This window comes from Balaenoptera borealis, assembly GCF_965194805.1.
Source record: "Balaenoptera borealis genome assembly, chromosome: 15".
In the NCBI taxonomy this organism is placed as follows: domain Eukaryota; kingdom Metazoa; phylum Chordata; class Mammalia; order Artiodactyla; family Balaenopteridae; genus Balaenoptera; species Balaenoptera borealis.
Genome location: NC_138871.1, coordinates 84,140,477 through 84,157,403, shown reverse-complemented (window position 1 = coordinate 84,157,403; position 16,927 = coordinate 84,140,477). Strand labels below are relative to the sequence as shown.

Below are 16,927 nucleotides of genomic sequence, written 5' to 3'. Positions count from 1 at the left end.
CACTAATTGTCCCTTGCCTGGCGTGTACTCGTAACCGCTTGCATGATTCCAAGAGGGAAGCAAAGCGCCACACTCTAGTTCACAAAGCGCCTCCCGTCCATCTTCTCCTGCGAGCCCCACGGCTTCCACCAGGGGGCGGATCAGGATTATTGTTGCCCCTTCACACACCCCCGAATGGGCCAGGGCTGCCCAAGGTCATGTGCCTGGGCCCAAACCCACATGTCCTGTCTAGAACCCCATGTCTTTTCTTACTGTCCAGAGGTCAGGGCTTTGGTCCCTCTCCACTCCCCCATGCTGTACTGAGGTCTCCAGCAGGGGGATGGGGGGAGCAGGGGGCAGAGCTGAGGGGCAGCTGAGCTGGGCATGGCACAGACCAGGAACTCTCTCCACCCAACCCTGGGGCTCAGGTGTCTCTCTCACACACACACACACACACACACACACACACACACACACACACACACAGGGCCCGCCCCTTCCTTCGTACCCTGGGGAGCTGCCGATTCCCAGGGCAACAGTCAACACAGGCAGAAGCTCAAACACAGCAGGGCTCGAATGCTTTCTCCAGCCTGGAGGGTCTGGTCCCATCAGCCACGCTGAGCTCGGGTCCGGGGCGCGGTGAGGAGGACTCCTGCACAGGCTGTCCTGGGGTTAGGAGGGAGGGGAGGCGTGGGAGAGGTCACACGCACACACACACACACACACACACACACACACACACACACACACACACACACACACACCCCTGCACCCATGGGAAGCCACCCCCGCCCTGAGCTCCAGAGAACCACATCAGCTGGGTACCGACAGCCTTCAACCAGGCTGCCAGCCTTTGTCTCCTCCGCTGCCCGGGGCGGCCCTGCGGTGGGCAGGAGCCCTGCTGGCGCCCCCCAGGCCCCGACGGCCGAGCGGGCGACCCCGGGAGCTGACGGTGTGCAGCGGGACCAGCTGTGGAGGGGCGTCTGGAGGCCGAGACGAGGAGCCAGCGGCGCTGGTGAGTGCCCTGCCCCCCCCAGAGGCACCCCGCACCTAACTCAGGGTCTAGGAAGCTTCTGGAGAAAGAGAGACAAGAGACAGGGGTGAGAGGGAGTAAGCCAGGCAAAGGGCGGCGGTGGGAAAGCGCGTGGGCTGAGGGGGGAGAACCTGGGCCGGGGGAGGTGAGGGAGCCCAGCCTCGGCCAGACTCAACAGAGGGAAGAGCAGGGCCCGGCAAGGGGGGCGGTGCATCCCGGGAGCCCATCAGCCCTCTGCAGCAAGCCCCCCAGCTGGAGCTCAAGGGATACAGTGCGCCTGTGGGTAGGGGCAGCCGGTAAGCCGTGGCTGCAGCCTGGGGAGGAATGCTGGCCCTCCGACCCAGCAAAGGACGCGCCTTCAAGCATCGCTCAGCCCGGAAGTTCCTAGGAGAGCCGCCCTGTCAGGCTGCCGTGGGGGGCAAGACGGGCCCGGTCCTGGCGGCGCGGAGCCCTCACGCTCAGGACTGGCAGCCAAAAAGCAACGGAGGCACAAGCAGGAGCCAAGTGTGGCTGGTGTCGGGAGGAAACGGGCTGGGCAGAGCGCACGCCTTGCTTCCCCAGGAGCTCACGGAGGCCCCTCCGAGCAGGTGGCAACCAGGCTGAGACCTGGGGCACGAGAAGGGGCCGCGGAGGAGTCCGGTGTATTTAAAAAAGAAAAAAACCACCACCACATAAAGAACGTGCATGCGGCCAAGGCGGTGATGAGGGGACAAGAGCCTGGGGATGAGGAGAAGGAAACGCCCACGCACTTATTAAAGTCCAGGTACTTTTCCTCAAATGTCATGAGACGCCCTGGAGGGTCTTAAGCAAGAGCCTGATGTGACCGATTTACAGTTTAAATGACCAATCTGGCCGCTATGCTTAGAAGGAATTGAAATGGTGGGCAGGGGTGAGGAGCAGAATGACGGTTAAGAAGCTGGGGGCAGCAGGGCGAGTCCGTGGCGGCCTGAGTGCTGGCGAAGTGTAGCTGGAGGTCCGTGGAAGAATGCAAGGAATGTTTTGGTGGTAGAATCGCAAGTATTGCTGATGGATTGGAGAGAGAGAGAGTGTGCGTGTGTGTGTGTGTGTGTGTGTGTGTGTGTGTGTGTGTGTGCATGTGTGTTGGGGTATAGGGGACGTTTACAAAGACAGGACCGTCTAGTGCCATTTAATTTTTCCAGCTAATAACAGAATAAAGGAAGTTTTCTTTTTGAAAAAAGGAAAAAGAAAAATAAATTACTCAGAAGAACAGTACAATGGAAACCATGAAAGAAGAGCTAAAATCTAGAGAACAGGGCAAGAAGGTCCAACATACCTTCAAACTGAGCTCCCCAAGGAGAGAATGGGGGACATGAACTACTTGAAGAGAAAATGAGAATTTTCCATGAACCACAGAAATACATGAATGCACAGATACTGGAGGATGTGCTTCACAACCACAGGAGGGAAAACAAGCAAGGAAGGCCCAGGGTCCACAATGAGGGGAGTCCCAGCATGGTGGTCCTGGAGAGCAGCCAGCCCCGGGGGGGGGAGGACCCAGGGTCCCAGGGCTCGGGCTCTGGAGAAAAATTTTTTTTTTTTTTGGCCACGCTGCGTGGCCTAGTTCCCAGACCAGGGATCGAAACCAGGGTCCTGGCAGTGAGAGCGCCAAGTTCCAACCACAGGACTGCCAGGGAATTCCCTGGAGAAAACATTTAAAAGAAATTGTTCATGACCTGATGCATTTGATTGTGTGGAAAATAATATTGAGAGGGAGCCTTACAATTTATTTGGAGAGTTTGGAATCAATGATCAGTACATAGAAACCTAAGATAATCAGGGAAAATATCATTATTAACGCTAGAAAAAATTCTAAGCTGTACAAAGAAAGGAACTGGGGTCATATTATGCAGTAAGTAGTATAATTAGTTCATCAATGAACAGTACTTATATAACTAGAAGGATATAAACAATACATATCAAGTGAACCAAAATCTATAATGCAATGATTTTGGAAGAAATGGGGAAGAAGAAAGGGTCAAGAATGCTAATTCATAATCTCCCATAGTAGAAAGCCAATAGATAAGCTTACATTTTTAGGACCTCAAGAAATGGCAGTGCAGGTTTATTCTTTCAGAATATGGACGTGAAAGGCTTGAAGAGACAGCTAAGAAACTGACTCTAGGTTGTGGATCTCGCGGGCTCTGAGGATTGGGGCAGAGAAACCTGCTTTTCTTCCAAGTCTTAGAGAATTGTTTGACTTTCAAAAAATAGATTAAAAATTAAACTACCAGCAGAGCTGACGCCATTTTTCTCATTGTCACTTTCCCTCCCCCGCCCTACCTTCCTCTGCCACACACACTGGAAGGTTACCAGGCTTTGGGGAAGTGAAAACTGGTTTTTCTTCACAAAATACTGGCAGATACCCCAGCAGACCCCGGCACAGGGTGAGACGGCATCCGGGTTCCTGACGCACCTGCTACACCCTCTGGCATCAGAGTTTCCGCTCCATTGAAATGTGTGTTCATTTTACAGGCTCCACCATAAACACTTGTTGATCCTTGGCGTCTGTTCCACTTACTGATTTTAGTTCCTCCATGATGTAATCCATGCATCCGTGGCAGCAACTGATTCCTGTGACCCGGGGACAATCATGGTCAAAATGTCACAGGGAAGGCTCACACTGCCACCGTGTTTTCTTTCCAGGGCTCAGAATTGGAGTTTCCTGAAAGGCTATGACCCCATGGTAAGACAAACCACATTCCTGTCCGACATACTTGCACTTAGAATGTTTATTTATTCATCTAATGTTTATTGAGGACCTACTGTGTGCTTGATGCTGAAATGTACAGAGACCAATAAAATACAACCTTGTGTCAAGAAACTCGGGGTCTGGTGGGAAAGAAAAGACTTACGTAGAGTATTTAGAAATTACTTTTCCCCAGTGTTTCTTGATTTTAGTTAAGACGAACCCATTGGAAACGACAGGCATCAGCTGCTGAAATGTTTTCCTCTGCCTGAGGATGTCAGCATTGTAGAGTGAGTGGGGTTGGCGCCACAAGGAGAATGAGTTTGGGTGAACACACTTTGTAAACTAATTCCCTGTGTCTAATATCACCACCGACAGTCCATCCTCCACCACAGTGATCTTCCTAAACTGCAGAACTGACTATATCTCTCCCTGGCTTAAAATCCTTCAGTAAATCTGCATTTTTCAGGATGGTTTACACTTCCCATGATCCAACCTTGCCTCCCTCCCCGTCCTCCTTGCTCACCCCACGGTGACCCACAGGCTCTCTTTTATCCATGCCTCTGTGCATGCAGTTCCCCTGCCTGAAATTCCCTTCCTACTTTGTCAGCCTGATGGCCTCCTATTCATCCTTCAAGACCCCGCCCAAGTGGCTCCTTCTGAGAAATCTCCCCCTCCTGAGCAAGCATGACCGGACCACTGTGGTCTTCACTCACTGGCACATCTAACCCGTTCCTTGGGAACATTGTGTAATTGTGCAACGAGCAATCTCACCTGGCCGTGGGCTCCCTTGGCGAAAGAATAAAGATGGCTTCATTACTGCACAAACACCCCCAGCACCCAGTAACTATTTAGCACTCAGTTCATGTTGGAGGAATGAACAAATGGGAGAAGGAATCTGGCTGTATAAAGCATGGTTAGAGAACCAAATTGGAAGCCAAGCAGTGTAACAAGCCAACCAAGGTGGTGGCCACACTGGCATGGCCCTTGTGGGGTTTAGGGAAGCTTTGACATCTGTACGGCTGGCCTTGAGGGGTTGCTGTCTGCCTTGCGATCGAAGATTTAGTTCATGGGGCCTGAGTTCCTACCCTGAGCCCCTGGCCCAGGCTCGCAGGCTACAGAGCCTCTCCCTGCCCCGGGCTGTGTATGAGCAACCTGACCCCTGAAACCCTCTGCCCGCCCAGATGATGGGGCCACCTCGGCATGGACTTTGCCAGCTGAGAGCCCGGATCCTATTTCTTAAGACTGGTCCTGTCTCTTCTGTTTGACACGGGGCAGCACGAAGTTAACTATAAACAAGGGCAGGGAAGGCTTATCAGATTAGTCATGACTCAGACATTTACTCACTCCTCCATCCATCAGTGTCAGAAGTCACCAGAAAGCACGTCCAGGGCAGCACCGCTCCTAAGACCCCAAAACTGGAAACAAACCCAAATGCCCCCGTGGCAGAGCAGATAAGTAACTTGCGGAGTATTCGCCCAAATCACACGGCGGAACACCGTTCAGCACTGAGAGCCAAGCAGCTGCCACCACACGCGGGAACACAGGTGAACCTCAGGAACACGTTCTTGAGAGAAAGGAGCCAGAGGGAAGAGACCGGGACCTGTCAGGTAAAGTTCAACGCCAGGCAAACCCACAAGTCAAGACCAGGTCGCCTTGGCGGTCGGGGCAGTGACGGAGGGGCTAAAGGCGGCATCTGAGGCGGGCCGCGTCCTATTTCCTGGTCCAGGCGGGACGGCATGGCACTCACCGCGTGGGCGCTGGCTGAGCTGTACACTTGTGACTGGTGGACTTTTCTGTGTGTGTGTTAGATTTCCAGTAAAACTCAACCAAAAACCAACACCACCCCACGGCGTCCCCACCACGTGTGAGGCAGCGTCTTAGGCCTGGGGGGTGGGGTGGAGGAGGGGTTAGGACGTGGTCCCTCCCTCGGCTGCTCAAGCATCCCGGTGAGGGGGTCCTGGAAGCACCTGTGTAAGGAGCCCTGGGTGCGAGGAGGAGGAAGCGAGCCTCTCTCGGCTGGAGAGTTGAGTTCCGGGTCCAGAGCGGAATCTGGGATCGGATCACCCAGGAGATGCTTCCTGCAGAGGCCATCTTCTCCCGCTCCCTTCTCTTCCCCACTCAGGCCCCTCCTGTTTTCCCGCAGCCGGTGACCCTAACTGTCCCCTCTCCTCAGGGCAACAAGAAGGGGCCCGTGAAGCTGCTGGGGTACGTGCCTCTCTTCTCTGACACAGTCCCCAGTTCCACGAGCCAGGCTGTGGGCAGCAGGGTGGACATGCCCCTGGGGAAAGCCCTCATCAGCCTGGACTTCTTCTTTGTGGAAGGAATCCGGAAGAAGGAGCTGGAAGACGAGCTGCAGCCCATCCAGGAGGAGGGCCGGGCGGGCCTGCCCCCGGTGGGTGTGGGGCAGCGGGGACACCGCTGTGGGTCCGGCACCTGTGCCCCGGACAGCACCCTGCGTACAGCCGGGGGTCGTTATCCCTGAGTCCCACGCGAGCCTTAAGAGGGCTCCTGGCTCATCTCCGCACCTGGCATGGAGAGGACTCAAGGACCTGCCCAAGGCCATATAACCGGCAACAAGGGGGCTTCCCGAAGGGTCAGGGCCCCATGAGAGGGGGCCCTGCGTGTGGTCAGGAGCACCGTCCACTGGGTTCGGGTCCTGCTCCTGACTCTGAGCAGCTGCAGCCTTGGGCACGTTGCTGGAGCCTCTGCACCACCGTTTCCCCACCTGTAGCATGGTGTGTTCGTTTCCTGTCGCTGCTGTAACCAGTGACCACAAACTGAGAGGCTCAAAACAACACATACATGTTATCTTGCAGTCCTGGAGGTCAGAAATCCAAAGTGGGTCTCACTGGACTGAACTCAAGGCGTTGGCAGGGCTGCATTCCTTTCTGGAGGCTGGAGGAATCTGATTCCTCACCTTTTCCAACTTCTGGAAGCTGCTGACATTCCTTGGCCCGTGGCTCCTTCATCCTCAAGGGCAGCAGCGTGGTAGCTTCAAATCTCTCTTTCTCTCTCCCTCCCCCATCTTTTAAGGACCCTGTGATTACATTGACTCACCCTGATCATCCAAGACAATCTCTCCAGCTCATGGTCCTTAATTTAATCACATCTGCAAAATCCCTTTTGCGTGCAAGGTGACATATGCGTGGTCCCATGGACATCCTGGAGGAGCCACTTTTCTGCCTACCACGTATAGGGATAAAATGGTAGATTTTGTAAGGTTGCTGTGAGGATTGAATGAGTTATCCTGTGTAATTGTTTAGAGCAGTGCCTGCAACACGGTACGAGGATGTGTTTGCAGAGGACGGCCCTCTCTCGGGGGGGAGAGCACCATCCTGGTGCGGTCACCCGGGGAGGATGCGGGTCCTCAGACAGGGGCTGCTGAGAGGGTCGGCTCTCCGGTCAGGGTCTCCATCTCCTTTGTTACCCGTGTAAGGGTCAGGGGGGTCAGAGCGAAGCTAGAGCCGAGGCGGGGAGCCTGCCTACAGGGGACCTGAGTCGAGGTGGTGCTGGCCGCCGTCACAGGTTCCCTGGATCCATCCCACATCCTCTGTGCTGTGGGGCAGACAGAGAGGCACCTGGACCTGGGCTCGGGCCAGAAAGGGAAGCAGGGAGCCTGGGGTCCAGGTGACGCTCACGTGAGCAGTGCTGGCCCAGGGCCTGGAAGGAAGGGGACACTTGCTAAGTGCTGGTCTCCTTCCCCTCCCAAGGGTCGTGTTAGCAGCCCGAGTAAACTTTACGAAGGAACTGTTTTCCAATCTGCAGAATCCTTGATCACCACCAAGAATAGGCCCTCAATGTTATCAGAAGTTACTCAGGACGCACTATTTCCACACAACATAAAGCCCACCCCACTTCACTGTCAACCCTTGACTCCTGCAAAGTGTAATGGAACAAACCAGGCCTGATTCTGACCCAGCTGGGAAGAGACAAGGTCACCCACAACAGGACACAGCCCTTTGCACTTGGACCTGGAGGCTGCAGCCTTCTTTTTCAGAGTCTGAGACAGAAGCTGGGTTCCCTGTCCAATCTGAGATCACATGCCTGGGCAAAAGTCAGTGGTCAGCACAGTCAGGGTCAAGGTCATATCGTGGCAGCATCACAGGATGGACAAGTGTCCCCCCTTGGACTGGGCTGGTCAAAGACAGCTGCTGGTGGCTCCTTAAAGACTCTATCTGCATTTTTGCCATAAGGATGCTCCATTTTATGTTTATGCCCAGAAAATAAAAACAACACAATAAAGTTATTTCCATTAGAGACAGAGGGTCAAAGCAAGAGGTATTCTGGGAACTCCCAGGAAGTGAGAGAAAGCTAGGTTAAATATGGATGCAGATGCCTGCTCCAGGAGGGAAGGCAGGAGGCCGGCTGGCTCACACTTCCTGGAGCACGGCCACCCGGAGACGGTGCGGTGTATTGCGCACAGACGCTGTGCCTGGCGCATCACCCAAATCGCCTCCTTTCTAAGTATTATTGTCACCATCTGAGAGATTTGGAAACTAAGCCAAAGACTTCATTCAAGCTGGTCCGGGTCCCACAGCTAGCAAAGAGTTGGGATCCCATCTCACGCCATCTCCTCTCCAGGCCTCAGTCTCTACGTCGATGGGGGAGGGGAGACAGATTCCTAGGACATCCCCAGCTAATGGCTCCGTGCTCTGAGCATTCGGTGAGCCCTGAATCACAGAGCTTTGGGAGCTCTTTTAGAGAGTTGGTACACTCATGCAGTGGGACACACCAGCCCATTTCTTGCTCACAGGTCCACATGGGGCTGGGGCTCAGCCGGACTTGGCTCCAAGCTTCGGACGGGGTTCACGTCCATGCACGTGTCTCTCGTGCTCTCGGACCAGCAGCTTCCTGGGAGTGCTCTTCTCATGGCACGTCACTAGAGCCCAAGAGCCAGACCAGGCAAGGCTTCCATACACCCCATCCGATAACCTTTATTGGCCAAAGAAGTCACGTGGCCAGCCCAGCCTCACTAGGACAAGAAAGCATACTTCACCCCCAGCAGGAGGGTCAGAGGGCAAACACCTGACCGATTCCACAAGCTTTGGACAAGAGTGTTCTGTAAGACACTTAAAACAACATCTGAGGGGCTTCCCTGGTGGCGCAGTGGTTGAGAGTCTGACTGCCGGTGCAGGGGACGCGGGTTCGAGCCCTGGTCTGGGAAGATCCCACATGCCGCGGAGCAACTAGGCCCGTGAGCCACAGCTACTGAGCCTGCGCGTCTGGAGCCTGTGCTCCGCAACAAGAGAGGCCGCAATAGTGAGAGGCCCGCGCACCGCGATGAAGAGTGGCCCCCGCTTGCCGCAACTGGAGAAAGCCCTTGCGCAGAAACGAAGGCCCAACACAGCCAAAAATAAATAAATAAATAAATAAATAATTTTTTAAAAAGGGCATAAAGAGAGGTGCCAATATGAGTTTAAAAAAAAACAACAACAACATCTGAAATAGAGCCCTGGGTCTCCGGCTGCGTGCAAAGTCCTTGGACTGAAAGGATCCCAGACCTGGTCTGTCCAGACTTGGACGAGCCCTTCTAGAGCCAAGCACCTGGTCCTGTTCCTGCTCCAGCTTATGCCTGACCCCACCCTGGGGCTGGGGACCCTGGCCCTCTCAGCCTGTGGGAGCTTAGACACTAGGTGCACACTGATGTCTGTCTGTGGCCCCGACGCCAGCCTCATGCCTCGTTTGGGCCAGAGCAAAGGAGGCTGGGTGCACCAAGCCTGCAGGGTCAGCACCAGCCAAGGCAAGAAGGGGCATTATCAACAGGTAAATGGGGGCATCTCAGAACCCAGGGGCTAGGAAGCAGCAGGTTCTGGGAAGGACTGGAATCGGGGCTGATGAGCCAGAGCGAAGCCTGAAGGCTTCTTTCGTCAACTTTTATCACTGCTTCTCTGAGCACGCCGGCCTCACTCTCCTCTCCATGGCCAAACCAGCATCCCTGCTTCCACGTGATTAAAAAATGACCACTGCCCAGGGAACACCAGCCCAGGGCGCCTTCCTGTGCCAGAAAGTAAGGAAGTGTTCAAAACAGGAGGGAGAAATGTCAAAGGGACATAAGTGCCCACCTGAATGGGCTCCCACGGGCTAAATTTGGGATAATTTGAGCATCTAAATGCCGTTCATCTCTGACTGCACCTGTGAGAGCAAAGCCAGTGCCCACAAATCCCACCCGAGAACAATGCTACTAATAAAGAATCCACAAGTTCATACCAATAATTTTTAAAATTTTAAGTAGAAGAAGAAAAGCTCTTCTCAACTGAAGAATACAGAAGAAATGATATAAACAGAAAGTTACCATTTTATAACTAATTGATTTAAACAAGAATCCATAAAAGATGCTGTAACCACTGGGTCAGAGAGTCTTAGGGAGCGGCAGGTGGTGAAATCTGCGAGATTCCACCTTAACCAAATACTTATTAAATGTAACCTCCCCATCATAGGCTGCTGACATCATGAGTCTCCTGGTGGGACCCACAGTGGGGAGACTTGCCCGGGGAGTACTCCCAGCCGCCTCACCCAACCTGAGGGTAACTGAAGAAACACCAGATTCCCTACAAGACATCAATGTCATAAAAGACAAAGGACAATTGAGGACGTGATCCAGATCAAAGGTGACCTGCGTTTAAGGTTGTGACCAGCTCTAAAGGACACTGTGAGACTAAATATCAGATAATGGACTAAATATCAGATAACATGAGCTAAGTATTAGCTAATAGCACTGTATCAGGGTTAAATTTGCACAGGGTGATAATTATACCTGGGTTAGGTAGAAGAACACCCTCGTCCCTGCAAGATGTATGCGGAAGTATTTACGGGTAAAGCCACATGTCTGTTACTAACTCGAATATGGTTGAACGACAACAACAAAATGTGGGTGGTGTGTAAGTCGAAAGACAGGTGAAGCAAAGGTGGATAAAAATGTTAGCAACTGATACACTTAAGTGAAGAGCATATGGGTATTCATTGAACTATTCTTGTAACCTTTCTACGGGTTTGGGAATCTTCAAATAAAAGCAGGGGTGAGGGGAATGGCCATGACCAATGGCCCCTGAGTTGACAGCTTCCCTATTGAAGAGCCAGGGTGAGAACGGAGTCAGTTAGTACTTGATGCCAAGGTCCCTGGGAAGGTATTTCCAGGCCTACTTCAGTCAGGGAGTTGCCCTGGTCCAGTCAGCTGTGGCCCTGGGAATGGGGTCAGGTTCATGTGACAGGCTGCGTCCATGTAACCATGTAGAGGGGAAGAGGCAACGTTTCTTTCAGATGAGGACACTTATTATGGGCTGCAGAGATATCCCAGTGGGTGTGCACTGAAGAACCTCCCCCCACCCCAATCCTAGCACTCCTCACCTTCCTGAGGATACAGAGAAGCCCTGAAGATCAGCCATCGTGCTAGTGGGATGTCCCAGCTGGGACATGGGGGCTGGGACCCGCACACCTTCCTACGGGGCCCACACCTGACTCCACCTCGGGCCACTCTCCCCCGCTGCTTCAGGAGCAAAGCCAGTGCCCACAAATCCCCAAAACGTTTTGCTAGTTTGCACATGGTAGGGAACTACCATATTTTGAGCACCAACTGTGTATCTCTCAATAACCTTATGAGGTGGGTATGGTTTCCCCTATTTTAAAATGAAGAAACTGAGGCCAAGGAGAGTCAAGGGCTTGCCCAAGATCATACAGCCTGTGAGGGCCATGCTGGGGGGACAGTAGAGGTGTACGTGACACCCAAGTCCTACAGCCAAGTCCCGGGTTTTAGAGACAGCCCTCAGGCAGCCAGCACTCCCAGAACAGCAGGGGTGGGCTGGGCCCCAGGCTGAAGCAGCTCTCCTACGGCTGGTCCTGGGGCAACAAGATAAACAGAGTCCAAGACAGGGGGAGGGAGAAGAAGGAGCCACAGCCGTGTGGCAGGACTAGGAACTCCCAGCCAGGACCACCTCGACATGGGAACAGCCTCCTTGCTTCAACAGATAAGTGGAACAACTTAACAAAAGTCAAACACCTGGCACACAGCAGGCGCTCAACAGATTCTAGCCACATCTATAGTTGTCACTGCTGCTGTTGATAAGCCTCTGATGCTTGTAAGAAAGCTCTTTGCTTCAAAATAAACAAATGGGACCTAATCAAACTTATAAGCTTTTGCCCAGCAAAGGAAACCATAAACAAAACGACAAGACAGCCTGCTGATTGGGAGAAAATATTTGCAAATGATGCAACTGACAAGGGCTTAATTTCCAAAATGTACAAACAGCTCATACAACTCAATAGCAAAACAACAAACAACCCAATCGAAAAAATGGACAGAAGACCTAAATAGACATTTCTCCAAAGTAGACATACAGATGGCCAAAAAGCACATGAAAAGATGCTCAACATTTCTAATTATTAGAGAAACGCAAACCAAAACTACAAAGAGGTATCACCTCACGCTGGTCAGAATGGTCATCATCAAAAAGTCTACAAATAATAAATGCTGGAGAGGGTGTGGAGAAAAGGGAACCCTTCTACACTGCTGGTAGGAATGTAAATTGGTGCAGCCACCGTGGAAAACAGTGTGGAGGTTCCTCAAAAAACTAAAAATAGAGTTGCCATATGATCCAGCAGCCCTACTCCTGGGCATATATCCGGAAAAGATGAAAACTCTAATTCGAAAAGATAAATGCACCCCAGTGTTCATAGCAGCACTATTTATAATAGCCAACACAAAGAAGGAACCTAAGTGTCCGTCGGCAGATGAATGGATAAAGAAGATGTCGCATGCATATATATATGATGGAATACTACTTGGCCATAAAAAAGAATGAAATAATGCCATTTGCAGCAACATGGATGGACCTAGACATGATCATACTAAGTGAATTAAGTCAGACAGAGAAAGACAAATACTATATGATATCACTTATATGTGGAATCTAAAAACTAGTACAAATGAACTTATCTACAAAACAGAGACAGACTCACAGATAAAGAAAACAAACTTATGGTTCCCAAAGGGGAAGGCTGGCAGGAGGTTCTGGAAGCTGTTCCTGTGGGACTCTTCCTCACACCTGTACCTCGTCCTCCCAGTGACCCCGCACTCCGCTTAGCGCCTCCAAATATGACCAGCTGCCTAAGGAGGAAGATTCTGTGGTCTGTAGTCGAACCCTCACTGACAGACTCTTCTCGGCAGAGACCCCTTCTGGACCCCTCAAAGTTCCAGAACATTCTGTCATCTCCCGGGACTCTGTCCGGGTGGCTCATGGGACTCATTTTGAATTTGCCACAGAGAGTGAGCTCCCAGGCACACAGATCTGTGACTCGAAGAAGAGTGATGTTGACTCTTTCGTTCCCAAAGGCTGCGGTGAGGGCGGGTGGGCTGCTCTCAAGGTTACTTGATTTTATGAGCTGGTGCAACAGCGTCTTCCATGCCACCTGCCGGAAGGAAGCCGCTCCTGTACTGAGTCACTTGGCTCTCTTTGAAGGTGAGCTGCGCTTTAAATGGATGTCAGGCCTGCAGACCGGTCCATCTGTACCATTCTTCTAGGTTCCACATATATGCGTTAATATACCATATTTGTTTTTCTCTTTCTGACTTACTTCACTCTTTATGACAGTCTCTAGATCCATCCACGTCTCTACAAATGACCCAATTTCGTTCCTTTTTAGGGCTGAGTAATACAGAGGCACAGATGTAGAGAACAAACGTATGGACACCCAGGTGGGAAAGTGGGGGGAGGTGGTGGTGGGATGAATTGGGAGATTGGGATTGACATGTAGACACTGATACGTATCAAATGGATAACTAATAAGAACCTGCTGTATAAAAAAATAAATAAAATAAAATTCAAAGATTCGAAAAAAAAATGGATGTCAGGGAGTGGCATTTTGAAGTCACTGGGTCCGTTATGCACGTAGCAGAAGTTTGGCCAAGGAATCAGTGTTTATGACGGAGTCCTACAGGGAGGGCAGTCTCCATCCTCAGTGCTCTAGCCAGTGCTTCTCAGCTCAGTGTGCATTTTATATATATATAAATGTATGCGGGTATGTGGGTATGTACAGAGTGCATATGAACATATATATATATGTCTATTGTGGACTGAATTGTGTTCCCCCAAAACTCACATGTTGAAGCCTTAACCCACAATGTGATAAAATTGGAGGCAAGGCCTTTAAAGAGGTAATTAAGATTAAGTGAGGTCATAAGTGTGGAGCCCTAATCCAATAGGATGGGTGTCCTTATAAGAAGAGAGAGAGACACCAGGGATGTACACACAGAGGAAAGGCCACGTGAGGCCACAGCGAGAAGGCAGCCATCTACAAGCCGAGGAGACAGGTCTCATCAGAAACCAGTCCTGCTGGCACCTTGATCTTGGACTTCCAGCCTCCAGAACTGTGAGAAAATAAATTCCTGTTGTTTAACTCACCCAGTCTGTGGTATTTTGTTAAGGCAGCCCAAGCAGACAAATATAATACACACACACACACACACACACACACACACACACACACACACACACACACACAAAGAGTCTCCTGAGAGGGCAAAAGCAATGTCATCTCAAGAGCAATAAGCACATCCAGTCCCAGTGAGACAGGGCGGGACCTGGGACCCTTTATTGGAGAGCTTGCACCTGGACAAACGTCTCCTTGAGCAACAAAATACAAAGACACTTTAAGGGACCAAAAATAACTGCATGCTTGTGCAGTTGGGGCAGAGTATGAACAATAAGATACAAAAAGGCCAAAATTCAACTGCCACTTCTGAGGTGCTGGGGGCAAAAGCAGGGTTTCACGCATGACCCCTGCTCACGGCACCGCCAAGGGGATGGGCAGACCACCTAAGCCACCCTTCTGGTTCGACCCACCAATCTGCTGGGACCCATGTCCCAGTAAAGCCTCGCCTGAACTTCTCGTCTGGCTTCTTATTGATTTCTATTGCTTCAGGAGTCCCAGAACCCAGATCAGTTACACCAGGACTAGATCTAATCCCGGAACTCGGGCTCCCTCACCTTTCTGGAGCTCAGAATCCGCACATTCAGAGTCACAGCACTTCATGCACATCCTCTCTTTTGTTTTTAAACTTTTTAATATGGAACATATCAAACCTATGCAGAAGTAGAGAGTCTAGTATAATAATCCCCCATATACCCATCACCAACTTCAAAAATTATCAGCTCACTGCTCTTCTCGTTTCATCTACATCCCCACCCTACGACCCAAAACCCCAATATTTTGAGGCATGTTCCAGACATATTATTTCATCTGTAAATATTTCAGGATCTCTAGAAGACAAGGACTAGACCCACTGACACACACACTCTTTGTTTTCCTCTGAAAGAGTTCTTTCTAATGCATCCCATTCTCCCTTAGCCATGGAGAAAGAACTCAATACCTTCTGGGTTTTCCCAGCGGGTGGGGATGACGGCCAAGTGTGGGCTGGAGGATCAGGGACGGAAGGTGGGGCAGACAGAGGGAAAGCCTCAAATGCCCTGCTGAGGTTCACAGCACAAAACCAGCAATCATGGTGTCCACTGAAAGAAAAACACACACGGTAAAAGTTGTGAGTTAAGTTTTTTTTTTCTTGGTTTTTGAAATGATTTTATTTTTTAAAGTAGATCTTTATTGGAGTATAATTCCTTCACAATACTGTGTTAGTTTCTGTTGTACAACAAAGTGAACCAGCCATATGCATACATATATCCCCATATCCCCTCCCACTTGAGCCTCCCTCCCACCCTCCCTATCCCACCCCTCTAGGTGGTCACAAAGCACCGAGCTGATCTCCCTGTGCTATGCGGCTGCTTCCCACTAGCTGTCTATTTTACATTTGGTAGTGTATATATGTCCATGCCACTCTCTCACTTCATCCCAGCTTACCCTTCCCCCTCCCGGTGTCCTCAAGTCCATTCTCTATGTCTACGTCTTTATTCCTGCCCTGCCACTAGGTTCATCTCAATATCAAAAAAACAAACAACCCAATCCAAAAATAGGCAGAAGACCTAAATAGGCATTTCACCAGAGATGACATACAGATGGCCAAGAGGCACATGAAAAGATGCTCAACATCACTAATTATTAGAGAAATGCAAATCAAAACTACAGTGAGGTATCACCTCACACCAGTCAGAATGGCCATTATCGAAAAATCTAGAAACAGTAAATGCTGGGGGAGAGGGTGTGGTGAAAAGGGAACCCTCCTGCACTGTTGGTGGGAATGCAAAATGATGCAACCACTATGGAGAACAGTATGGAGGTTCCTTAAAAAACTAAAAATAGAATTACCATATGACACAGCAATCCCACTACTGGGTATACTGAGAAAATCATAATTCAAAAAGAGACGTGAGTTAAGTTTTATTTGGGGACCTTATTGAGGACCATAGCCTGGGAGACAACTTCTCAGATAGCTCTAAGGAACTGCTCAGAAGAGATAAGGGAGAGCCAGGATATATATGAACTTTTTTGCTGGGAAAAACATGTAGTCAAGCATCACAAGATGACTGCCAAGCACAAAGAACAGATGTCTCAAGTTAATTTTAGGGCTTTTCTCTGTACAGGAAGATGCAAGAATCTGGGGTCATTAGACGTTTTTCCTTAAACATGCATCTTAACTAGCTAAAAGGTCAGTAAATCTAACGCACAGAATGCTTCCTGGTTTTCTCCATCCTGAATTCCCCTCAGGGCACACTGGTGGTGGGCAAGTGCAGTGGCTAACAGGCTTGATCCTATAGAACTGGAAAGGCAGGCAGCATTTTTTTCTTTACAGTGGTTTCTGGCATTGCGTTTTTGTGACTTTTCTGTTTCGTTGTAACCTTGACTCAGTACCTATACCATTTTGAGCCTGAAAATGCACCCCCAGCCCCGCAGTCTAAGTTACCTTCTTTTGTCAATAGAAATCTATTTTTACCTCCTTAAGAAAAAATTTCACTCTTAAGTGCACGTCTCTGGAGGGGAGTCTTCGGGGTTAAGGACCAAGCCCTCAGGAAGGAAGCCTCCTGCCCTTGGGGAGGACACGTCCCCACTCTCGGCTGGAGGAAAGCGCGGTCCCGCAAGGACTGTTTCTCCGTCTGTAAATCGAGGAGGACGCACAGAAATTAAGTTGGGTCGTTTTAAGTTTTTACCTCTGAAATGCTTAGTGAGAAAAAGAAAGGAAAACACTTTTCAGGAGTGAAAAATCCCAACAAAATGGCCCATTCCCCCGTGAGGGGTGCCCCTTTGCCCTCCTGCGGTTCAAT

General features: G+C 50.7%; 1 protein-coding gene across 1 annotated transcript; it reads left to right on the top strand.

The window, feature by feature from the left end:
* The first annotated feature begins 301 nt into the window (after positions 1-301).
* Positions 302-14,115, top strand: CIMIP5 (ciliary microtubule inner protein 5). The gene is given in 4 exon segments (XM_082357533.1): positions 302-955; positions 958-994; positions 3,677-3,716; positions 5,896-14,115. Coding segments are annotated over 4 exon segments (588 nt in total). The 5' UTR covers positions 302-753; the 3' UTR covers positions 6,205-14,115.
* Positions 14,116-16,927: the final 2,812 nt, after the last annotated feature.